Source organism: Mandrillus leucophaeus, unplaced genomic scaffold (genome assembly GCF_000951045.1).
Source record: "Mandrillus leucophaeus isolate KB7577 unplaced genomic scaffold, Mleu.le_1.0 Scaffold128, whole genome shotgun sequence".
In the NCBI taxonomy this organism is placed as follows: Eukaryota; Metazoa; Chordata; class Mammalia; order Primates; family Cercopithecidae; genus Mandrillus; species Mandrillus leucophaeus.
The window spans coordinates 138,758-163,734 of record NW_012101209.1 but is presented as its reverse complement, the minus strand read 5'-3'; the positions used below and the strand labels follow the sequence as shown (position 1 = coordinate 163,734).

At 40.9% G+C, this 24,977-nt stretch overlaps 1 protein-coding gene across 1 annotated transcript in view; it reads left to right on the top strand.

Annotated features, from left to right (window-relative positions):
• Positions 1 to 9,846: 9,846 nt before the first annotated feature.
• The window catches only part of AVL9 (AVL9 homolog (S. cerevisiase)), a 54,183-nt gene continuing 39,052 nt past the window's right edge, over positions 9,847 to 24,977 (top strand). Inside the window, exons 1-3 of the mRNA XM_011972284.1 lie at positions 9,847 to 9,946; positions 23,529 to 23,590; positions 23,672 to 23,792. Coding sequence (XP_011827674.1) covers positions 9,847 to 9,946; positions 23,529 to 23,590; positions 23,672 to 23,792 — 283 coding nt within the window. The remainder of the gene's footprint in view (positions 9,947 to 23,528; positions 23,591 to 23,671; positions 23,793 to 24,977) is intronic.

Sequence of the window (24,977 nt, the reverse complement as noted above, 5' to 3'; positions counted from 1 at the left end):
CTGGCTAATTTTTGTAGTTTTAGTAGAGACAGGGTTTCACCATCTTGGCCAGGCTGGTCTTGAACTCCTGACCTCGTGATCCACCCACCTTGGCCTCCCAAAGTGCTGGGATTATAGGCATGAGCCACCGCACCCAGCCAACAGTAAAATCTTTAATCTAGCTTTAAAATTACTGGTAACGTAATACCAGAAATGTCCTAAGAATTGTCAGCATGCATTTTTGTTTACATTTATTGATCAAGAGATTTCATACTTATCCCTGCTATATACTATAAGATGTCAAAATTTGGCATAAGCATTATTAAACTATAAACCTAGCCCAAAACAGAATGATCTTTGCTTGTGTTCTTGGCGTTTTTTTGAAACAGAGTCTTGCTCTGTCACCTTGACTGAGTGCAGTGGTGCGATCTCGGCTCACTGTAACCTCTACCACCCAGGTTCAAGTGATTCTCTGCCTCAGCCTCTTGAGTAGCTGGGACTACAGGCATGTGCCACCATGCCCGGCTTATTTTTATATTTTTAGTAGAGGCAGAGTTTCGCCATGTTGGCCAGGCTGGTCTCAAACTCCTGGCATCAAGTGATCCGACCAACTTGGCCTCCCAAAGTGCTGGGATTTACACATGTAAGCCACCACCTAGCTGTGCTGTGTAATTTTTAATAAAGAAGACATTAATATTAGTTTAGTGAAAATAACCAAATCTTGAATTATGTGGTAAAATAACCATATATTTAATCTTAAGTTTCTTACTTAGGTAAACACCTGAAATTCACAGACTGTAAAATGGTTGACAGGGAAATAACTTTAAATGACGACTATTTGCAGTTTTCATAAATAATCTAGGTAAACGATTAAAATAAAATAACTGGTTAAATGTAATGGAATAAATACTTATAGACAAACTTGTCATAGCTTAGAATGTAAAATTAAATCAAATACATATTTCATTAAATGTTTGGATATTTTCCAATTAAAAAAATTATATTGTAGGAAAACATTGTTTCTAAAAAAAGAAAGTATGCTCTTATTAAAAGGTAATTTTTGTCTAATTCAAAGCTTTAAAGGTTATGTATAAGAAAAGAGGAACCAGGAAATAAAGAAGTTACATAATCAAAGAGGTGTTTTTTGTAAGAAAGCTCAAAGAAAAATATGTGAGAAAGAATCTTTTATGGTGAATCTTTTTCCTAAAATAAAATGACAGGGTTAAGAAAGAAGGATATGTAGGACAAACCAGAAAGTTTGAGCATGTCGTGAATGGTCTAAGTCATAATACAGTTAGTAAAAAGGGAATTTATAAAAATGTTTTGTGATTAATTGACTATAATGAAAGGAAATTATAATAGTTTTTTCTAAAAAATTGGACTTGAGTATTAAAAATACACTCAAGAATTTGTTAAAACAAGATATCATTAGAAAAAATTGAGTTACTCTTAGTGCAAGAAGTTTTTAATTTTTAAATTCAATGATCTGTTTCTTTTTGAAACTATTCAAATATCTCAGAAGCTTAATAATCTATAGAAGAAAATTTTCGAAAAGCAAATGAAAAATCTTTTGGATCTGCTTTTGTCTGCATGTCTGTTATATCTATGATTATATGTGTCATGTGGAAGTGATATTTCACTATTAAACTGTGTGAAAGAGTTCTAATTTGACTTAAAGAAATGTAAGGGCTTGGCCGGGCACGGTGGTTCACACCTGTAATCCCAGCACTTTGGGAGGCCAAGGTGGGCGGAGCATGAGGTCAAGAATTCGAGACCAGCCTGGCCAACATGGTGAAACCCCATCTCTACTAAAACTACAAAAAATTACCTGGGCGTGGTGGCAGGTGCCTGTGCTACTCAGGAGCCTGAGGCAGGAGAATCGCTTGAACCCAGGAGGTGGAGGTTACAGTGAGCTGAGACTGCGCCACTGCACTCCAGATTGGGCGACAGAGCAAGACTCTGTCTCAAAAAAAAAAAAAAAAAAAAAGAAAACGTAAGGGCTTTCAGACTGATAGAAGCTAGCTTAGATGCCTTTTAATTCACATGACCTCGGCGGTCTTTGTTAAGATTAATTTGGTAAACTTAATCTAAAAATTCCCTGCAGTAGTTTAAAATCTTTTAAAAACTATTATTATGCCAAATGGTGATTTGTCTATTAGTACTTCTATGTTTCTTAGCTGTTACTCTTTTTTTTTTTTTTGGAGACGGAGTCTCGCTCTGTTGCCCAGGCTGGAGTGCAGTGGCGCTCTCTCGGCTCCCTGCAAGCTCTGCCTCCCAGGTTCAAGGGATTCTCCTGCCTCAGTCTCCTGAGTACCTGGGAGTATAGGTGGGTTATTCTCCCACTGAATATGCCTATAACCTAGGTGATGGTAAATTTTGGACTGAGAGGGGCACCTTTTACATGGGTACCCCCTCCCACAGAATCATATGACTGTGTGAGAAGCTTTATCAAATTTGCTGTCCCTCATGGGTTTACAGATGGTTAATAAAACATTCGGGTAATTGGGCTGTGTCCTCACCCGAATCTCAACTTGAATTTTATCTCCCAGAATTCACATGTGTTGTGGGAGGGACCCAGGAGGAGGTAACTGAATCATGGGGTCCAGTGTTTCCCATGCTATTCTCGTGATAGTGAATAAGTCTCATGAGATCTGATGGGTTTATCAGGGGTTTCCACTTTTGCTCCTTCATTTTCTCTTGCCGCCACCATGTAATAATTGTCTTTAGCCTCCCATCATGATTCTGAGGCCTCCCCAGCCATATGGAACTGTTAGTCCAATTAAAACTCCTTTTCTTCCCAGTCTTGGGTATGTCTTTATCAGCAGCATGAAAACAGACTAATACAGTAAACTGGTGCTGGTAGAGTGGGGCACTGCTGAAAATATACTTGAAAATGTAGAAGCGACTTTGGAACTGGGTAACAGGCAGAGGCTGGAACAGTTTGGAGGACTCAGAAGAAGACAGGAAAATGTGGGACAGTTTGGAACTTCCTAGAGAATGGCTTTGCCCAAAATACTGATAACGATAAGGACAATAAGGTCCAGGCTGAGGTGGTCTTAGATGGAGATGAGGAACTTGTTGGGAACTGGAGTAATGGTGACTTTTGCTATGTTTTATAAGAGACTGGTGGCATTTTCCCCCTGCCCTAGATATTTGTGGAACTTTACACTTAAGAAAGATGATTTAGGGTATCTGGCGGAAGAAATTTCCAAGCAGCAAAGCTTTCAAGAGGTGATTTGGGTACTGTTAAAGGCATTTAGTTTTATAAGGGAAGCAGAGCATAAAAGTTTGGAAAATTTGCAGCCTGATTATGCGATAGAAAAGAAAAACCCATTTTCTGGGGAGAAATTCAAGCTGGCTGCAGAAATTTGTATAAGTAGCAAGGAGCCTAATGTTAGTCCCCAAGACCATGGGGAAGATGTCTCCAGGCCATGCCAGAGACCTTCACTGCAGCCCCTCCCATCACAGGCCCTGAAGCCCAGGAGGAAAAAGTGGTTTTGTGAGCCTGACCCAGGGTCCCCGTGCTGTGTGCAGTCTAGGGATGTGGCGCCCTGTGTCCCAGCTGCTGCTTCAGCTGTGGCTGAAAGGGGCCAATGTACAGCTCAGGTTGTGGCCTCAGAGGGTGGAAGCCCCAAGCTTTGGCAGCTTTCACATGGTGTTGAGCCTGCAGGTGCACAGAAGTCAAAGAATTGAGGTTTGGGAATCTCCACCTAGATTTCAGAAGATGTATGGAAATGCCTGGATGCCCAGGCAAAAGTTTGCTAGAGGGGCAGGGCCCTCATAGAGAACCTCTGCTAGGGCAGCGTGGAAGGGAAATGTGGGGTTGGAGCCCCCACACAGAGTCCCTATTGGGCACTGCCTCGTAGAGTTGTGAGAAGAGGGCCACCGTCTTCTAGACCCCAGAATGGTAGATCCACTGACAGCTTGCACCATGCGCCTGGAAAAGCCACAGATACTTAACACCTGCCCATGAAAGCAGCTGGGAGGGAGGCTGTACCCTGCAAAGCCACAGGGGTGGAGCTGCCCAAGACCATGGGAACTCACCTCTTGCATCAGTGTGACCTAGATTTGAGACCTGGAGTCAAAGGAGATCATTTTGGAGCTTTAAAATTTGACTGCCCCACTGAATTCTGGACTTGCATGGGACCCATAACCCCATTGTTTGGGCCAATTTCTCCCATTTGGAATGGCTGTATTTACCCAATACCTGCACCCCCATTGTATCTAGGAAGTAACTAGCTTGCTTTTGATTTTACAGGCCCATAGGTGGAAGAGACTTGCCTTGTCTCAGATGAGACTTTGGACTGTGGACTTGAAATGAGTTAAGACTTTGGGGGACTGTTGGGAAGGCATGATTGTTTTTGAAACGGGAGGACATGAGATTTGGAGGGTGCAGGGGCGTAATGATATGGTTTGGCTGTGTCCCCACCCAAATCTCAACTCAAATTGTATCTCCCAGAATTCACATGTGTTGTGGGAGAGACCCAGGGGAAAGTAATTGAATCATGGCAGCCTGTCTTTTCTATGCTATTCTCGTGATAGTAAATAAGTCTCAAGAGCTCTGATGGGTTTCTCAGAGGTTTCTGCTTTTGTTTCTTCCTCATTTTGTCTTGCCACCGCCATGTAGTAAGTGCCTTTTGCCTCCCGCCGTAATTCTGAGGCCTCCCCAGCCATGTGGAACTCTAAGTCCAGTTAAACCTTTTTTTCTTCCCAGCCTCGGGTATGAATCAGCAGCATGAAAATGGACTTGAATACAGAAGCCTTATCAAATTTGCTGTCCCTCATGGGTCTACAGATGGTTAATAAAACATTGGGGTAATTAACCAAAAAGAAAAGGAAAGCAAAAAGGCAGCCAAAGGACTAGCCCCAGAAGGATGATAGAAATTTTGGGATGGTTATTCACCATTTGCCCCAGATTGGAAGATTAAGGGGAAAAAAAAAAATCAGAAGGCAAAGGTTATGAGAAAGCTGACATTGCCTGGGGCAATGCTGAGGCCAATTAAGATGAAAATTGATAAAAATGAACAAAAGAGTCTTAGTCCCTTGGCTCGACTCCCTGCTGGGAACCCAAACCGGTTTTTTTTTTTTTTTTTTTTTTTTTTTTTACCAGGTAAGGTAAAATGGTCTGGGGGTAGAAAAGTTCCTGGAACCAAAACATTAAAAATGTACGTGTTAATAGAATTATAAATTTCTTTTTTTCTTTTTTTGAAACGGAATCTCACTCCATCACCCAGGCTGGAATGCAGTGATACAATCTTGGCTCACTGCAGCCTCCGCCTCCTAGGTTCAAACGATTCTCTTGCCTCAGCCTCCCGAGTAGCTGGGACTACATGGGCGTGCCACCACACCTGGCGTTGTTTTTTTTTTTTTTTTTGTAGTTTTATTAGAGATAGGGTTTCACCATGTTGGCCAGGCTGGTCTCAAACTCCTAACCTCAAGTGATCCACCCATCTCGGCCTCCCAAAGTGCTGGGATTACAGCATTGAGCCACCACACCTGTCAAATTATGACATTTGAGATATTTAAACAGACTTTATGTAAGGTAGTTGTGACTCCTTTACCTGTCTTATGAAAATTGGTATTATATCGCCAGGTGTGGTGGCTTACGCCTGTAATCCTAGCACTTTGGGAGGCCAAGGCAGATGGATCACCTGAGGTCAGGAGTTCAACACCCGCCTGGCCAACATGTCAAAACCCCGTCTCTACTAAAATGCAATAATTAGTAGGGCGTGATGGCAGATGCCTGTAATCCCAGCTACTCGGGAGGCTGAGAGAGGAGAATTGCTTGAACTCAGGAGACAGTGGTAACAGTGAGCTGAGATCATGCCACTGCACTCTAGTCTAGGCGGCTGAGTGAGACTCCGTCTTCAGGGGGTGGAAAAAAACACACACACAGAAAAGAAAATGGATATTATATCTAACTGGGGGATATTTCCCCTATCTAGTGCTATACAACTGAAGGCGTGTAAATCTGCTCTTTGAGAAATGTTAATTGGACGCACTAAATGGGAACTAGTAAGATTGCCTGAGCCCACAGAATATGGGGTAGAAACCAGAGTGCTAGTTGGGACAAATCCTCCACTTCATAGCCTTTTGTGGAGCATTTATTGGGGCTTATGGCAAAAGACTGTGAGTACTTCCCAGTAATAACTACTGGACTAGAGAATTTCCACTTGAGGGGCATGTACTGTCTTGCTGTGGAATGTTAACTGAAGCCACCCCTATGCTAATGGAAATAATGGTGCCCAAAAGAGTTCCATGGTAAAATAAAAGTGGTTTACGTAGATCTTGCTACCTGGATGTACAAGGAGGACGTATTCATGAGCAGGGAGCTACTTTTTTCCCTAGGACTGTTTCTAGCTGTATGAGGGGCTGATAGATTCTACAGTGCCTGATGGTTCTCATGAGCTGTTTGGCTTGTGAATGGCAATTCAAAGGTGAACAAACATCTTGTTTGGAAGGCTGCTGCTCTGGCTAAAGAAGGGTCAAAAAATTTATTTTTTCTTTATTTCTAGTTTAGAACATTTGGGTAAAGTATATTTTTGTAAGCAAATTTACATTTTTCTGAGTTCTCCAAAATTCAGATTGTGATTTTATGACAGTATAGTTGTTTGCATAAGTTTAGTAAGAGTCTTTTAGAACAAAACAGTTGGAGACACTGGTTACTTTACCAAGACTTTCACTAGAATAGCGTATTTTTAGGTAAAGTTCCAGCAAAGCCAACTTAAGAAGAGCCTATATAGTCAATGAATTCTTGCTGCACTTTATGTAAATCATCAGGCAAAGTATAATAAGCTTAGAACTTATTTTGCACACAAATTGGTCTTACTATAATTTCTCTTGAATAGAAAAAGAGGGCTAGAGAGAAATTGTTTCAAAGGAAAAATGTAACGCTTTATACTAGATTTCACCCCTAACGTTTGTTTTTTTGAGTGCAGATTGAATCATGAATTGTATCTTGGCTACAGTAATCTCTAGAGAGTACCAGATTATAAGATTATAATTTTTTCATATCTTTAGTTGGTGTCCTAATGGAATAGATTTATTTTTCTGTTCTGACACACAAATAATCTTTTTATTGTCAAAATATTAATGTTATTTATTTCTCTTTGTTGTACTTTCAAGGAAACGAAACCAATCTCCCTCCTTTGGCATCCCACAGGGCCTGATTTGTTTTTCACCGCAAATGCCCTGCTGCTAAAACTGTTTTGGGGGGAAAAAAACAAACTCGTTTTTGTCACACAACCCAGATAATTTAGGCATGCGGATATATTGTAGGGTGAGTAGGGCAGAGTTTATTGAGTGAAAAGGAAAAAAACGGGAAACAGGAACCCTCAGCAAATTGAGAGCGTCCAGCTAGCAGGTTTCCTAACTCACAGATTGAAACCTAGGTTACCACACAGGAACAGGAGAGGCCAGGCTTCTCCCCGCTGCAAACGGCATCAACTTGATGAGGCTCCATCCTGTCCTCCTGGTGTGCAGGCCAGTCAGAGATTCTCCAGGGACCCCTTTTTACTTAGTCTCATTCACCCCTCTAAAAGAAATACTTCTAACTGCCATTAGAAGAAGGATAAGAATAAGGATGAAGACCAATCTTAACTGCTTCCTGCTGACAGGAGGTGCTGTTTGGGAAAAATGGCAGTCAGATCTCCTTCAGAGACCTATCTAAGGGTCCCTAGCAAAAGGGGCCATCTTCCAAGGCTCCAGTTCATAACCACTTGGAGTGTCATGGTCTGAAGGCAAGAAGACACAAATCGGGATATTAGAAAACATATATCAAAACAAAATAAGTGGCGAAGGGTAAGGACCTCTCAAAAATCCTGAGGCCTTTTACCAGTTTGCACAGGGAGAGAGGGGCCCAAAGCCTGACTGGCTAAAAAAAACTTACCCTTTTGTCAGCATGTCAGGCTTCTGGGTTCCCTTCCCCTAAGCCCAGTGCTAAGCTAACAAGTTTAAGATTTGAGAAATTAACTCTTCCCAGTTTGGAGGGTGCATCTTATGGAAGCATACTGTTTCTATCTGTGAAGAGAGGATAGAGGAGGAAAAAGAAAAAAGAAGACATTTTTTCAAAGGAGACCCAGGGGTTTCATACACATTGTAGGGTGAGTAGGGCAGGGTTTGTTGGGTGAAAGCAAAAAAAGGCAAACAGGAACCCTCAGCAAAGCGAAAGAGAGTCCCGATAGCAGTTTTCCCACCTCACAGATTGAATTCCAGGTTACCACACAGGAACAAGAGAGGCCAGGCTCCTCCCCCCTGCAAATGGCACAAATTTCCTGAGGCTCCACGCCATCCTCCCAGTGTGCAGGCCAGTTGGATATTCCCCGGGGACCCCTTTTTACTTGGCTGTCTCGAAACTATGCAAGCACCCTCCCTCTAGGCCCAAGGACTATCACAGGAGAAGTGGGCATGTGAGATTGTAAGGGCTGGTTTTGAGGGATAGAATTAGGTCAAGGTCAGACCCTCCAAATCAAGGATGGGTACAAAGATGCCTAAACAGCTGGTAAAACAAGGGACTTTACCTCCTGAGCTGTTGTGTGGCACCTTTCCATCCACTTCAGCCATAAAGAATTTCCTGCTTCCTGTAGAATTAAAACAATTACTGAAGCTACCCCTATGCTAGTGAAAATAATGGTACCCAAAAGAGTTCAATGACTGATAGGATAAAGATAACTTGTGACAAAGCCTGCTGGGTTAATACCCTCATTATGAAGAGTGCAGATAGTTCCAAAAGTCTTTAAAAAACTTTTTTCAAAACAGTGCTTATGTTTTGTTTAGCTAATTGCTGTAAGTCTGTAACTAAAACCGAGACTACAGTGGCTCAATACATACAAGTTAAAAATAAATCAGTTTTGTAACTTCACCTTTGGTTTTTTTGATTGTTGACTTTCTACTTAAAAAAAGTAATTTTAAGGGGTAATGAATGCCTGGCCATGTCTACCCTGTCTGACCTAGAACAGTTAATTGGCTGTAAGTCTTGTTGACTCTAACATCCTTGGCCATAGGGAGTCCCACTGAGGGACAGAATGGGCCCAGGGCAGGCAGCTATGCCACACCAGCAACACTATGGGACAGAATTAAAATTTGGTGGCCATTGATGTTGCCTCTGGCAAATCTTGGCCAGAAGTGGGAAAATGTAAACCAAAAATAAAATTCAAAGTGTGTTCCACCCACCCACCTACCTCCCACAATCATCTGAATAGACTCCCTCCTTGGCCAGGGTACCCTAAAATTTAACATGAGAGACTGGTTCAGGCCATGATAAGAAATGGGGGAGTTGGGGTAAGATATGCCTCATTATACCCCTCCAGCATTTTCATCAACACAAACCTTAAATCTGATAAACATTTACAATCTATTCTCTCTAAAGCCTGATACTTGGAGGCTTCATCTGCATGATAAAACCTAGGTCTCCACAACCCCTTGTCTTCACCCAGACATTCCTTTCTATGCGTAACTGTCTGAACTAATTTTCAATCAGAAATTGTTTAAATCTACCTATGACCTGGAAACACCACCCACCCTGACCCCTACCCCTACCCCACCCACGCCTTCGAGTTGTCTCGCTCTTCTAGACTAAGCCAGTGTAAACCTTAACATGTATTGATTGATGTATTATGTCTCCCTAAAATGTATAAAAGCAAGCTGGAGCCCAACTACCTTGGGCATGTGTCCTCAGGACCTCCTGAGGCTGGCACGGGTGCATCCTTAACCTTGCAAAATAAACTTTCTAAATTGAGACTTGTCTCTTGTCTCAGATACTTTTTGGTTTACAGCTTCTAGCTCAATGAGGAGAGAGCCCCTTTTGCTCAGTAACAATTCTGGCAACCCAGCTGGGATGAAACCTGTCTGAAGTACTGTAGCCCCTTAATGGGGTACAGGCCCCCTTCCCGAACCCTGAGTGGTCACCTAGACCATTTTGTCCAGAGGCTCGGTGTAGGGCTCCTGCTTGTCCGCCGAGGCTTCCTTGGTACTACTCTTTTTTTCAGAAAAGAAACTGCTTCTGGATTAGATATCTTTCTGATAAGTCAAAGATGTTAATAATAATAGCTGCCATTTATTAAATGTTTATCATAGGCTGACACGGTGGCTCAAGCCTGTAATCCCAGCACTTTGGGAGGCCAAGGCGGGCAGATCACGAGGTCAGGAGATCAAGACCATCCTGGCTAACATGGTGAAACCCCATCTCTACTAAAAATACAAAAAATTAGCCGGGCCTGGTGGCTAGTGCCTGTAGTCCCAACTACTCAGGAGGCTGAGGCAGGAGAATGTCATGAACCCAGGGAGTGGAGCTTGCAGTGAGCCAAGATCGTGACACTGCACTCCAGCCTAGGTAACAGAGCGAGACTCCGTCTCAAAAAAAAAAAAAAAAAAAAAAAAAAGTTTATCATATACTAAGCATTGTGTTAGTTGTGTGCCTGATATCATTTATTCTTTACCACAAACTGTTAAAAACAGATTTTTATCAGATTTACTTTAAAGATCTAATTGACTTTCATTAGCAATCCATAAATGGGATGCCTCTCATTTAAGTATTAGGAAAGGCACTCTGATGAACTGAGCAGAAGAGGTTGGCTTTGTAGGCAGGAAATGGTTGAAGAAAGCAGAAACAGAACAAAGGGCAGATTGGTCATTTTAAAGTTACCTATAGGGTTAAAACAGGGGACTTCCCTGTCATGCCTGCTCAGGTGAACTGGGTCCCTTCTGATTGGTTGCTGTAAATCTCCTGGTTTTAGGGGGAAACTGGTTTCAAAGTACAGTTTATGAAGTACGTGGCACCTAGAATAAGTGACTCCATTCTGGTTTGGTCTGGTTTGCTAGTCCTAATACACCCTATAGCTCAGTCCACAACAGTTATTTCCCTTAAATTTCATTTAGAAAAAGCAAGGATTTATTAGCCCTCTTTATAGATAAGGAAATCGAAGTTAAGCGATGACAAGTGACTTACTCTAGGTTATATAGCTAAGTAGTAAGCGAGGACTGGAACCCAATGCTGGAACTCAAAGTTTCAAAGGCCCATGCATTGAACACACTTCATCTTCATATTTTTTAAGCATTTTCTTAAATTGAGGTGTAACTTATGAACAATAAAGTGCATGAAACTTAAAGCAGTTCAGTTAATTTTTACATATGTATATGTAACAAATACCCAGATCAAAACAGAGAACAATTCCAGTGCTTTAGAAGATACCCTTATGCACCCCTTCCTATCCAGTTTCTACACAAGAATAACCATGTTTTGACCCATGCTGTCTCTTTTGTGTCTTTTTTTCTCTTAGTGTTATGTCTGAGATTGGTCCATGTTGTTTGTATCAGTAATTGCTGTATAGTATTTCATTATATACATAGACCTTTATTTATTTACCCATTATCCTATTAATGGACATGTGGGTTCCCAGCTTTTGGTTATTACAAATAAGACAAAAAGCATCCTATTGTAAAAAATTTTTTTAATTATTGGATTTAAGTTTATAAAAGTTGGGATTTTTTTCCATATAGTTATACATATTTGTGCTACATGACCAAAGTGTGTGTTTTAACTTGGAACTTAGGGTAATACAGAAGTTCCAGATTTCTTCAATATATAAGATCAAGTCAAAGTCAAATACATTTAAGATCCTTCATAACTATGTTTTAAGTGAGAGTTCACTCATAACTAGTAAATGTATTTGATGCTGTCTAGCTTTACATAAAGTAGCTCTCCAAAAAAAATCTGGTACTACTGGAAATTATTTGTCTGAAACACAAATCAAATTGTATTAATGCCATATCTGAGGGTATTTCTGATTTTGTAAGGTGTGTATCTGCGAATACTTACGTTTCAATGAATGCCAAATCCTTATAACAATGCTGTTTATTCTCATATCAGGTAGAGATTAATACTTAGTAGAGTTCTTGATTTTGCTAGTCATATGTGACAACTTTTCCTTTTTAGAAGAAATATTTATTTTAAGCAAACATGATTCTATCAACCTAAAATAAAAGTCAGAATGTAGTTTAAAAGAGAATTTATTTGGCCAGGCACGGTGGCTCACACCTATAATGCCAGCACTTTGGGAGGCCAAGGCAGGCAGATCACTTGAGGTCAGGAGTTCGAGACCAGCCTGACTAACATGGTAAAAGCCCATCTCTGTTATTAATAAAAATACATAAAAATTAGCTGGACATGGTGGCATGTGCCTGTGGTCCTGGCTACTCTGGAGGCTGAGCCATGAAAATTACTTGAACCCAGGAGGCGGAGGTTGCAGTGAACCAAGATCATGCCACTGCACTCCAGCCTGGGTGACAGAGCAGGACTCCGTCTATTAAAAAAAAAGAGAGAGTTTATTTAAGAACAGAAGTTGAGGACTGCAGTCCAGGACACATTTCCAGTTTGCCTTGGCAAGTACTCCAGAGAACAAGAGAGGCTCAAGTTTTAAAGAAAAAAGACAAATGGGGGGCAGGGACAATTACAAAAGTTGTTCTTCAGGAATTCTCATTGGCTTACAGAAATGGCATTAGTGATTGCGTATACATTGTTGAACTATAGGGTGTAAAGCATTTTTTGGCTACTTGGCCTCAGTCTAGAGCTTGCATAGCAAGTGGCTTCAAGCGGTAACTATTTAGCTCAAGAGGGAATAACTGCCCCTTTCTGGGCCTGATAATTTAAAGGGACTTGCATTCCTCAGATAAGTATTCTTTTTCTTTCTCTATTTTATCAAATCTTCAGTTTGCTGTGTATATGCAGTTACATGTTAATGAACATGAATATACATGTTCATTAACATATACATGTTCATATACATTTTCATTAACACATATATTCATATAAAATTCCAATAACTTTAAAGTGGAAAAACAGAATGATAATGTCTTAATGTTAGTGCCTCAAGTACCAATAGCATGAAAATCAGCTTCCTTAATACTGAAGTAGCATATTTCCCTCATCCCTTTGCGGGACTCACGACAGGGGTGCCTACTCAGCCCACTGCTCTCAACTCCTCGCAGGAGGGAGCACACGAGCGAATGCGGTGGGAACTGGAGTGCATGAGCGCTGGAGCTGACTGGCTGCTTCAGAGCTGGTGGGATCAAACTCCACTCACTCAGACCCACTGCATTCCTCCCCTCGTGGAGGGAATGCACAGGTGTGTGGGTACAGGAGCCAAAGTGAGCACTTTTAGGCACCAGCAGGAGCAAACTCTGTGCAGGCCCCGCAGCAGCATCTAGGTGGGGGTGCTTGTGACCCGGAAAGCCCCAGAGGGCGTGTTAAAGTGTTCATTGCGTTCTTCCATCTGTAGACAGCTTAAGTGTTAACAGATCAGTGGGCCCTCTGCCTTTTCACATGAGGCAGCTGTCCTCCACCAGGGCAGTGTGACCGCCTTTTGCATCCACACTTGTGGCTCCCAAACTCTTGTCCAGCGTCCAGGAAAAATGAGGTCGCGTGAACGAATTGAAGGATGGTAAATGCAGGGGATTTTATTGCCAATGAAAGTGGCTCTTAGTGGAATGGGGATCTGAAAAAGGGATGGGGCAGGTGAGTAAGCTTCCCCTGAAGTCCAGCCATCTCCGACCAGGTTCTTTTCCAAAGTTACGCCGTCAAGCTGTCCCTCTGAAGTCAAGCCACTTCTCTCCAGTGTCCAGACATAGTCCCCCACATCCAGCTGCGTCTCTCTGCTGGCTGAGGATGGGGGCTGGGTAGGCCATGGATAGTTTAGTGAAAGGCAGTGTTCGAGTGGAAAAACAGCAGTTCTCACTTTGGGCCGCAGATTTCAGGCTTTTCCACTTCAAGGTGGGGTTTTATTGGGGACCCACCTTTTTCTGCCTAGAATATCTCTACCTCCGTCCCTATGAATATATGTTGACACAAGCAAAATGTCCTATTATCTTATATAATAGAGTCTTGATATTCTGTTTCACTGTGGTGGGATTCTCATTATAATAACAATTTATACATTAAAATTAAAATACACATTATCTGTTTTCATGCTCATAATCCAAGTACTCCAACTTAAGGGATGTGAAATAATAAATAGCTCTTTAATTCTAGGGAAAAAAATAGAAGATAACAGCCTTTATTCACTTGAATGTATAAAAGTACATGCTTTCAGATACTTATTTCCATTTAATTTAAAAACAAACTTCTTGATGGGCTCAGTGACACATGCTTGTAATCCCAGCCCTTTGGGAGGCCAGGGTGGGAAGATTGCTTGAGCCTAGGTGTTTGAGAGCAGCCTGGGCAACGAAAAATAAAATAATTACCTGGGTGCAGTGGTGCACACCTGTAGTCCCAGCTACTCAGGCTGAAGTGGGAGGACCACTTGAGCACAGGAGGCCGAGGCTGCAGTGAGCCCTGATCACACCAGTGCATACCGGCTTGAGTGACAGAGCAAGACCCTGTCTCTTAAAAACAGAACAAGGTCGGGCACCGTGGCTCATGCCTGTAATCCCAGCACTTTGGGAGGCCAAGGCGTGCAGATCACTTGAGGTCAGGAGTTCAAGACCAGCTGGCCAACATGATGAAACCCCGTCTCTACTAAAAATACAAAAATTGGCCGGCTGTGATGGCAGGTGCCTGTTGTAATCCAAGCTACTCGGGAGACTGAGGCAGGAGAATCGCCTAAACCCAGGAGACAGAAGTTTCTGTGAGCCAAGATCACACCACTGCACTCCAGCCTGGGCAACAGAGCCAGACTGTCTCAAAAAAAAAAAAAAAAACCTTACTTTTAATTGGTAAGTCTCAAAGGTGCCATTTTACCTCTGCAGTATACACTTTATATTTCTGAACATCTAGTGCAGTCATGAAAACGATGTCATATTGAGGTACAGAAATGTTAAGTGCAGCTGTTTCAAATCTACATTTGACAAATAGTGATTTGTTGCCAACTTTGTAGTCGAGTGAGGAATAAATGCCAATTCCTTGTAGTATTGACTTTTCAAGAGATATGAGAAAGAAACCATAGCTGAGAAGAAAACATGTCTGATGCCCAGGGCTTTTTCGTTTTCTTCTGTTTTAAGCGGAAAATATGACAGAGCTTTGATTTTGCTGCCTAAAATGTTATGACTATTAAGAAAATAAATACTTTGTGCTTCTGAGTGAAAAGAAAAAATGTCTGAGATACCGAGAAAGGAAGCAAAGAGGCAGAGCAGCTGTGAAGCACTCTCCTTCCTTCTGTAAGCCATTGATATCTGTAGGGTCCATGGATGTGGTTAATGTGTGTGCTAATAGTTTGGAAGTGTGGCTTCTATTTGCCACATGGTTCTCTGGCAGTGGAACATAGTGCATTGTTAAAAAGTGAACAGAGAGTACTCCTGAAGTACTCAGTTCGTGCTTGGGTACTATGTTGTTTTGTTTTTGTAGTTTTTCTTGTTTCCTCAGTCTTTTTTTCTTAGGACAGAGTAAATGGAATCTGACTAGAGGACACCAATTTGGTTTATAAACTATGAAAAGGGATGGTAATTTTTATTACTGGAGGACAAACATGTCACCCTCTCTTACATAGTTCATTTAGCATTTAGAAAAATTGCTTTTTTATTCCTTGTGATCAGAGTCAGCTTTTATGTTTTAGAAATCAGCCATTGTTGGCCGGGCGCAGTGGCTCACGCCTGTAACGCCAGTACTTTGGGAGGCTGAAGTGGGCGGATCACAAGGTCAGGAGATCAAGACCATCCTGGCTAACACGGTGAAACCCCATCTCTACTAAAAATACCAAAAAAAAAAAAAATTGGCCGTGCGTGGTGGCAGGCACCTGTAGTCCCAGCTACTCGGGGGGCTGAGGCAGGAGAATCGCTTGAAACTGGGAGGTAGAGGTTGCAGTGAGCCGAGAGCACATCATTGCACTCCAACCTGGGCAACAGAGCCAGATCCTGTCTCAAAATAAACAAATAAATAAAAGTTTCCAGTGATTTAGTCATCCTTCTCTTCCTGGTACAGACAGGAAGACACTTAAAAATGTAGATATTCTTTATAAAATAAATTTCTCTTACAAAAATACAACTTTTACTGTTTTCAGAGCTTCTCCTGTGTCTGTTTCCCAAAATAACCAGTTTAAAGTAATCCTATGCCAAAGAGGCATATTTGGAATGGCATATACTGGTGTCCTACAGACATACTTTGGGGTGTCATGTCCTGAACTCTACAATTGGCTCCCTCCCCCTTGTGGAAATGTAAGTAAAATCTATAGGAGACCATTGGTTTCCACCGAGTTCCTGCACAAGCTCCAACAGACCAAACCAAGATAGAGGTCCCTCCTGCTAAATTTCGATGTCACCAGGCTAAGTTATCTGACCTGAGAAATCAGGAGAGAGAGAGATAAAAGTCAGATTCCGAAACAGGCCAGTTTTAGCTGGCATGGTAAGGGAGCCTCCTCTGCTTTAACCCTTACAAGGAAAGTAACTTTGAAAGTACTAAGTTACTTTTTGTTCCTTATTTCTGCTTTCTTCAGCCTTTTACCCATCCAAAAATACTCACTACCCACATTGCGGAGATGAGCTCTCAACTTCTTGTTCTGAGGGTTGCGTGACTGGTGAATTGTTCTTTGCTCAAACAAACTGTTAAATTTATCTTGGCAGACTCTATTTTGATCCCCAAATTTGATTTAGATTTTGGGCCATTAAATTTCACTATTTAATAATAACCCTACTGGATGAGAATAAGTGTTTCTCAATTTCTGGTGATATGGTTTAGCTGTGTCCCCACCCAGAATCTCATCTTGAATTATATTCCCCGTAATCCCCACGTGTCAATGGCAGGACCAGGTAGAGGTAATTGGATCATGGGGGCAGTTTCACCCATGCTGTTCTCGTGATAGTGAATGAATCTCACGAGATCTGATGGTTTTATAAATATCTGGCATTTCCGCTGCTTGCACTCACTCCATTCCACTGCCTGTGAAGAAGGCGCCTGCTTCTCCTTTGCCTTCTGCCATGATTATAAGTTTCCTGAGGTTTCCTCTCTAGCAATACAGAACTGTGAGTTAATTAAACCTCTTTCCTTTATAAATTACCCAGTCTCAGGTATTTTTTCATAGCAGCGTGAGGACTGATGTATCTGGGTACTTAGCGTTGGTTTTTGTCTGTGGTTTTTTACATATACTTAGGGCTGCCATGTACAGCTATATGTACTTCATGACACAATTCCATGGAGAGCCATTTGTGTAAATGACAATGTAGCTCTCCGTGGAGCTGTGCAGTGAGGCAGCCTACTACGCTTACCTTCACTTACGTGGTGCTGGTTAGTTTAATTGGCATTACTATTTAAATTGTCTTGATTCAACTGAGTATTTAAGAGTCTCATGTTAACTTCCAAGAGAATTCCTCTTTAGCCTCTGTGCCATGAAATTTTGTGTCTGTGTGGATTAATTTGGATATATAGAAAGGGGACATACAGAGTATTCAGTCAGTATTTAAAATATGAAAAATATACAGTTTAAGATTTAAATATACCATCAATTTGGAAATAACATTTTTTTTTTCATGCTTAATCTTTGATTCTTAGGGATTCTCAGATAGCAACTGGGAATTCTACAATTAAGTCATATTGTGACATTAACTACTCAGTTAACATCAAACTCTGTAAGGGCTCACTCAATCCCACAAAACTGCCCTCACTTCAGGCACCAATCACAAGTCCTGGGCCCCAGGCCACCCCATCTCTCTCTGACTTTGTTGCCAATTCAGGGCTTCCCATAACCTTCTCTGAGGTTTGATAATTTGCCAGAATTACTCATACAACTCAGGAAAACTCTTTGCTTGCATTTACTGGTTTATTATTAAAGGAAACAATTCAGGAACAACCAGATGGAAGAGATGAATAAAGCAAGTATGTTGGTTGGAGAGTCAGGGAGTTTCCATGCCATCTTTAGCATGCTGCCCTCCCAGCACTTTGATGTGTTCAACAACCCAGGAACTCACTGAATCCCATTGTTTTTATGGAGGTTTCATTACATAGGCATGATTGACTAAATCACTGGCCATTGGTGATAGAACTCAAACTCTTAACACCGCTCCTGGGAGGTCAAGGGGTAGGGCTGAAAGTTACATCTCTTTAATCAAGGCTTGATCTTTCTGGTGATCAGCCCCTGTCCTGAAGCTATCTAGGTCCTCCTACCACTAGAGTCACCTTAGCATAAACTCAAGTATGATTGATTGGGGCTTATTATGAATAACAAAAGATGTTCCTATTACTCAGGAAATTCCAAGGATGTTAGGAGTTTTGTTCCAGGAATGAGGGACAAAGACCAAATATATGTATTTTTAATTATATCACATTTGAATATTCTGAACAGTTTGCAGTAGTATAATGTTTTAAAAAACTAGAAAAACTCAACAATAGAAGATTGATATTAAAATGATGAAATAATATATATCTTTTTTTTTTTTTTTTTTTTAAGACAGAGTCTCTCTGTCGCCCATGCTGGAGTGCCCTGGCGCCGGCTCAGCTCACTGCAACCACCACCTCCCGAGTTCAAGCGATTCTCCTGCCTCCTGCGTAGCTAGGACTACAGGGGCCTGCCACCATGCCCAGCTAATATTTTTTGTATTGTTAGTAGAGACAGAGTTTCACCGTGTTGATCAGGATGGTCTTGATCTCCTGACCTCATGATCCGCCTGCCTTGGTCCCCCAAAGTGCTGGAATTACAGGTGTGAGCTACCGCACCCAGCCACAAAGGAGTTTTAATAAACGGTTTTGAACTTGATTAGCAATTTCAGCAGTTTCCTAATGGATATATTTGTTGGTAGAAAAATCTACCAGGAGGAGAAGAGAATTATAGAAAGCTGCCAACACAGTACAGGCAGTCTGCAATTTATGAAAGACTTGTGTTCTAAAAGTTGACTGTTTGAAATTCTGAACACTTTCCCAATGAAGCAATGTTGTAAGTACTCTGGGCCCAAGTCAGGCTAGAACAACCTTAATTTTACCCATGGAATTCTTGGAATACATGTAGTATCCACACTTCTATTTATGACAGTTTTGAGTCAACTGCGTCTTCAGTTTCAGCTAGAACCATCTAAAACTGATCTTCCTTCAGTAGAGTTGGAAATTCGGAGAATATGTTAAGCATAGCATAGCTTCAGATATTAATTAAACTTCTGGCCAATGGCAACCTGTTAACTAAATCTTCAGAAAAGAAGATAGATTTCTATACCTGCCCTTAACTCCCAAGATTATAGGATGGAAATAAGATTTCCTTCAGAAGTTAAAAACTGCTTGTGAATGTCTTTTTTATTTATTTGTTTTTAATCCTGCAAGCAATACATATCCATTTAAAAAACACTTAATTAAAAGTAAAGGTAGTATGCTCCACTTGCTGTTAAATCATTTAGAAAATCGTTTTTGTGTACACATACAACACAGATAAAACAAGTGTGGCTAAAGAAGCAATGCAGTTGGTAAATAAAGATCAAGTTTGTTAGGTTGCTCGTATTCTTTCAACTTTCTGTAAGTTTGAAAATTTCAATAAAAAAGGTGGCAATTTTTTTTTTAAAGTAACAGGAGTATTCACTTATCTTCAGTCCCCAACCTCATTCTCCTCTCCAGAGTTAAAACATCTGCCAACAGTGTATATAGTTTTTCAAGTATCTTTTCAAGCATGTTTTTAAAATCTATTTACAGAAACTTTTTTTTGCACAAATGGAATCACAGTAAATATAGAATTATACTACCGTCACCAGTCAAGGGGTTTTGTCCAAGACCGCAAGAGCAGGTTCTTGGCTGTCATGCAGGAACGAATTCAGGGCAAGTCACAGAGTAGAGTGAAGTTAAAAGAATTTATTACAGACTGCTGAATTACAGAATAGGGCATCCTCAGAGATCAAGAGGAGGGTGCACCCATTTCAAATATAATGCTAATATAGGTTATTAAGAAAAGTGAACTTCTGCCGGGCGCAGTGGCTCACGCCTATAATCCCAGCACTTTGGGAGGCCGAGGCGGGTGGATCACCTGAGGTCAGCAGTTTGAGATTAGCCTGACCAACATGGAGAAACCCTGTCTTTCCTAAAAATACAAAATTAGCCGGGCGTGGTGGTGCATGCCTATAGTCCCAGCTACTCAGGCAGCTGAGACAGGAGAAACGCTTGAACCCAAGAGGCAGAGGTTGCTGTGAGCCGAGATCATGCCATTACACTCCAGCCTGGGCAATAAGCGTGAAACTCCATCTCAAAAATAAATAAATAAATAAAAAGGAAAAGAAAAGTGTGCTTCATTACAAAGGCTTGTGACCAGCTTGTGACAGGCTGTTAGTATTGTTATTTTCCTGTATTACTATTGATTTTAGCAAGAATTTTTGAGTGTACTATTATTTTTAAAGCAAAACCTATTCTTAAACTAAGAATGCTTTTTGTTCTTAAAGTACTGGGACATTTCCATAAGTCCTAGGTCTTCAGTTAGTTAACATCATTAACTCATTCCCTCAAACATAAACACCTTGTGACCAAGAGTGCCCAGTCCCCTGGGAACATACCACAGCAGGTTTGGCTTTATCCAGCCTTTATTCAAGATGGAGTCACTCTGGTTAGGGTGCCTCTGACACTGTTTAGTGATATTCTACTTGCTTTTAAAATTTAACAGTATGTATTAGTTTTCTCTTGCTGCTGAAAAATTACCATAAATGTAATGCCTTAAAATGACACAAATTTATGTGTCTGAGGTCACATTTGAAGTTCTGAGGTCAGAATTTAAAGTTCTGAGGTCAGAATTCCAAAATGGGTTTCACTGGGCAAAAATCAAGGTGTTGGCTGGGCTCCATTTCTTCTGGAAGCTCCAGGAAAGACTTGATTATCTTACTGTTTCCACCTCCTAAAGGTCTCCTGCATTTCTTGTTTCATGGCCCTTTCTTCCATCTTTAAAGCCAGTGGCATAGCATCTTCAAATAACTCTTTCACTGATTCCTCTTCCTCTCTTATAAGGACTCTGTGAGTACACTTTACCCACTTGGATATTCCCTAGCTCAAGATCCTTAATCATATCTGCAAAGTCCCTTTTGCCAAGTAAGGTAACAAATAGAGTCGGGGGATTAGCATATCTTTGGAAGGCCATTATTTTGCCTATCACACAGGATATTGTGGCTGTCTTGCTTTATCAGTATATATGAATCTGACATTCTTTTTAACAGCTGGACAAAACTGATAGAAACCACCGATGTAGCCACTCATGATGAATATTTAGGTTTCCCTTTCATGCTGAAATAAATTATACTGCTATGAACATTTTTGTATGTATCTGAATATGTGAGAGTATCTATGGGATAAATTTCTAAAACTGAAATTGCTGAGTCAAAGGTGGTAAAGGATGAATTTTGGCACATTAAGATTTTAAGAAGTGTATGTGAGCAGACAGTGCTTCATGAGTCAGGCAGCTCCAAACCAGAAGTGGTTGGGGCTCTACTAAAGGAGCATGAGGGAAGGTATTTATAGGGTGAATATAGATGTAGAGCAAAGAAATTATTTGGTTAAAATTTAAGCAGTTGCCTTATTTGGGCCATGCCTGTGGGAAGTTCAAGAAAATGTAACTAATGCCCAGTTGGCTGCCTGTCATTGGCTGAGCTAAGCTTGGTGATCTTTTAAATTCAGTTTTGGTTTGCTTAAGTAGAACCCTGAGCCTTAGAGCCACCTCAGTCTGAGGGCCTCTCATTTTGTTATCTTAATAAAGGGTAAATGTGTTGTTGATAATACAGCCAAGTTGCCCTCCAAACTGTTGTGCCAGTGTACTGTACATTCCCACAGCAGGCTTCTTTTTAATGTTTTTCAATAGATGGATAAAAATTATATTAATTCAAATTGTATTTCTGTGATTAAAAATGAGATTAAGCATTGTTGTACTACTTTTTTTAGAATTTTCTATATTAAATTTTTTGGACCCTAAAGAGAAACATATTTCATGATGCATCATGAGAATTGGGGTACATGATGTTTATGCTTATTTAAAAACATGTTTATTTCATACAAAATTCATTTTAAGTAAATATCTGTGCATCAAAATTTAATGGTTTTCTAAAAGATTGTTTAGTAATAATTACCAGGACTCCTTATGATAAATACACTATATATGGGACTTTGGTACTGATTACATAAAATATGATTATTTTCTTGCATTTATTTTTGGTGTTAAATAACTGAATTGGTAACTTTTTTAACTCTAAAATTGCCAACTTAACATCAGCTTTGAATTTGTGTGTATCTTACCTCATCACATCCTGCCTTCCCTCACACTTTTAAAAAAATTGTCCAACAAAGCAAATTAGGATGAAACTTGTATGATAAATTATAGAGAAGATACAGAGAAATGTAATTGGAGGTTATTTTTGCCTCACCTTCAGTTAATTATTTTATTTATTTATTTTTTTTGAGACAGAGTCTCACTCTTGTTGCCCAGGCTGCAGTGCAGTGGCACAATCTCCACTCACTGCAACCTCCACCTCCTGGGTTCAAGTGATTCTTCTGCCTCATCCTTCTGAGTAGCTGGGATTACAGGCGTGCGCCACCACACCTGGCTAATTTTTGTATTTTTAGTAGGGACGGGATTTCACCATGTTGGCCAGGCTGGTCTCAAACTTCTGGCCTCAGGTGATCCACCCACCTCAGCCTCCCAAAGTGTTGAGAATTCAGGTGTGAGCCACTGTGCCCAGCCAGTTTTTCAGTTGATTTTAAATGATCTCTGGAAGAAAAGTTTTACTCCTTAATCTAAACTTTTGAAGAGTTCTTCTAAATGAAAAACATTGATTGCGTCTGGAGATGGGAGCAGGGACTGGGTAGCTGCCTCCCAAGGGTGGGAGGCAGTCTTTTTACAGTCCTTTTTTTTTGGTGTCTTTAAACATTTTAAATTTGGAATTGGATCACCTTTAGAAATAATCACGAATTGGCCGGATGCGGTGCCTCACGCCTGTAATCCCAGCACTTTGGGAGGCCGAGGCAGGCAGATTACCTTAGGTCAGGAGTTCGAGACCAGCCTGGCCAACATGATGAAACCCCGTCTCTACTGAAAATACAAAAAAATTAGTCAGGTGTGGTGGCACACGCCTGTAATCCCAGCTACTTGGGAGGCTAAGGCAGGAGAATCGCTTGAGCCCAGGAGATGGAGGTTGCAGTGAGCTGAGATCATGCCACTGCACTCCAGCCTGGCTGACAGCGAGACTGTCTCAAAAAAAAAAAAAAAAAAAGAATCACGAATTTTAAATTCAGTGGACAAAAAAAATTTTTTAAATCATTTTTAAAACCCTTTTACAGTTGACTCTCCTGTGATTGAAGTGGCAGCTTGATTTCATTGAAATGTGGAAAGATGAGCCATCCTATTCCACATTAAGGATTGGTTCTAAAAGTGATTCTGGGCTAAATTTGGGGGTCCTTTGTTGGACCTCTCCTACTCAATTCAGTAGGCCGTTGGTTTTCCTAAGGGCCCTATGGCTTCAACTACCATCTGTTTGGTGACAGCCCCCAAATATCAATCTGCAGTCCAGTCACCAACCCCACTACCCCTTATGCACATTAAAGTTTAACAGCCCTTAAATCAGAAAGTGGAGAAAAGCTTATAAACTTTTCCTCCTTTTACTGCTTTTTTTTCCCCTCTTCTGTGCCATAGGTTTGCTGATGATATCAAATGACATTATACAGTGTGGCTTATCCCGACTTCTGTCATTCAAGGTTTAAAAGCATTTTTACATATCAGAATAAAATGCTTCCTTTGATCAACCACCTTTTGGCTAACATTCCTTGCTATTTTAGGTTGAATTCTCTTACCCGCCCCTGATTCCAGGAGATGGACATGACAGCCACACTTTACCTGAAGAATGGAAGTATTTGCCCTTCCTTGCCTTACCAGATGGCGCACACAACTACCAGGAAGGTATGTCACAAGACAGTGAAACAGTTAGGTGACATTTTTGAAAAAATTTGCCAAAATATCTTAGGTTCTAAATACTTTGAGAAATTAAAGGCCTTCAGCCTGTTAGAACTATTTATAAAATATTTACATGCTTGTTTGGAGATAACTAGTCATTCACTAGAGCACCTCTAAAGGAGTGCCAGGCTTACATTGACTGCGGCTAGTGAACCTTGGCCACGCCTCTGCCAAGTGATTAGCCAGAGCAGGACAGCCACCACTGGAAGCACTTCCTACATCTATACGTCATACTCCTCAGAGGCAAACCAGGGGGCTTGCCAGCACCAGCTGTACGTTGCTTGGGACTCTAGCTGCATACTTGCAGTAGTAGGTTATTGCTCCAGTGCCCACCTTAGAAGCAGCTGAGATTGTTTTTGCGCCTCTGGAACCACTGCTGTCACAAGTACTCTGCTTGCAAAGTTGCTTGCTTGTATGCAGAGCATGTTAACACCTTCAAAAAAAGCAGGGCTGTGAAGTTCTTACCGAATCTCCTACCACCCTATAAATGAGTATTTTGCCTGACTTAATGAAGGACTGTATTTTACTATGGTATTTGATGCTCTACAAAAATGTTTTTGTTGTTATTGTTGCTGTTGCTTTTCTTTCTGGTTTTTTGTTTTTTTTTTTTTTTTTTTTTTTTTTTTTTTTTTTTTTTTTTTTTTTTTGGAGATGGAGTCTCACTGTTGCCCTGTTGCCCAGGCTGGTCTCAAACTCCTGAGCTCAAGCAGTTCTCCTACCCCAGCCTTCCCAGTAGCTGTGGTTACAGATGTGAGCCACCATGCCTGGTGGTGCCACCATGCCCAGCGAAAGGACTGCTGCAAACATGTGAATTAAGATTATAGCAAATGTTCTACAGATTTTCTTTGTATTTGTGTATGTATATAATTTTGTCTGTACTATCTGAAAGGCAGTGACACTTTAAATACTTAAGATCTGAGAATGAGATCATTCCCCAGTGTAACTTCCAGTACCATTATCACAGCTAAGAGATTTAACAGTAATTTCATAATACTATCTAACATCCAATCTATGTTCAAATTTTCTCAGTTGTCCCCCAGATTTCTTGTATTCATTCAAGGTTCATGTGTTGCTATTGGCTTTTATGACTGTCTACTTTCTTTTAATCTAGAACGATTCCCTAAAGATTAA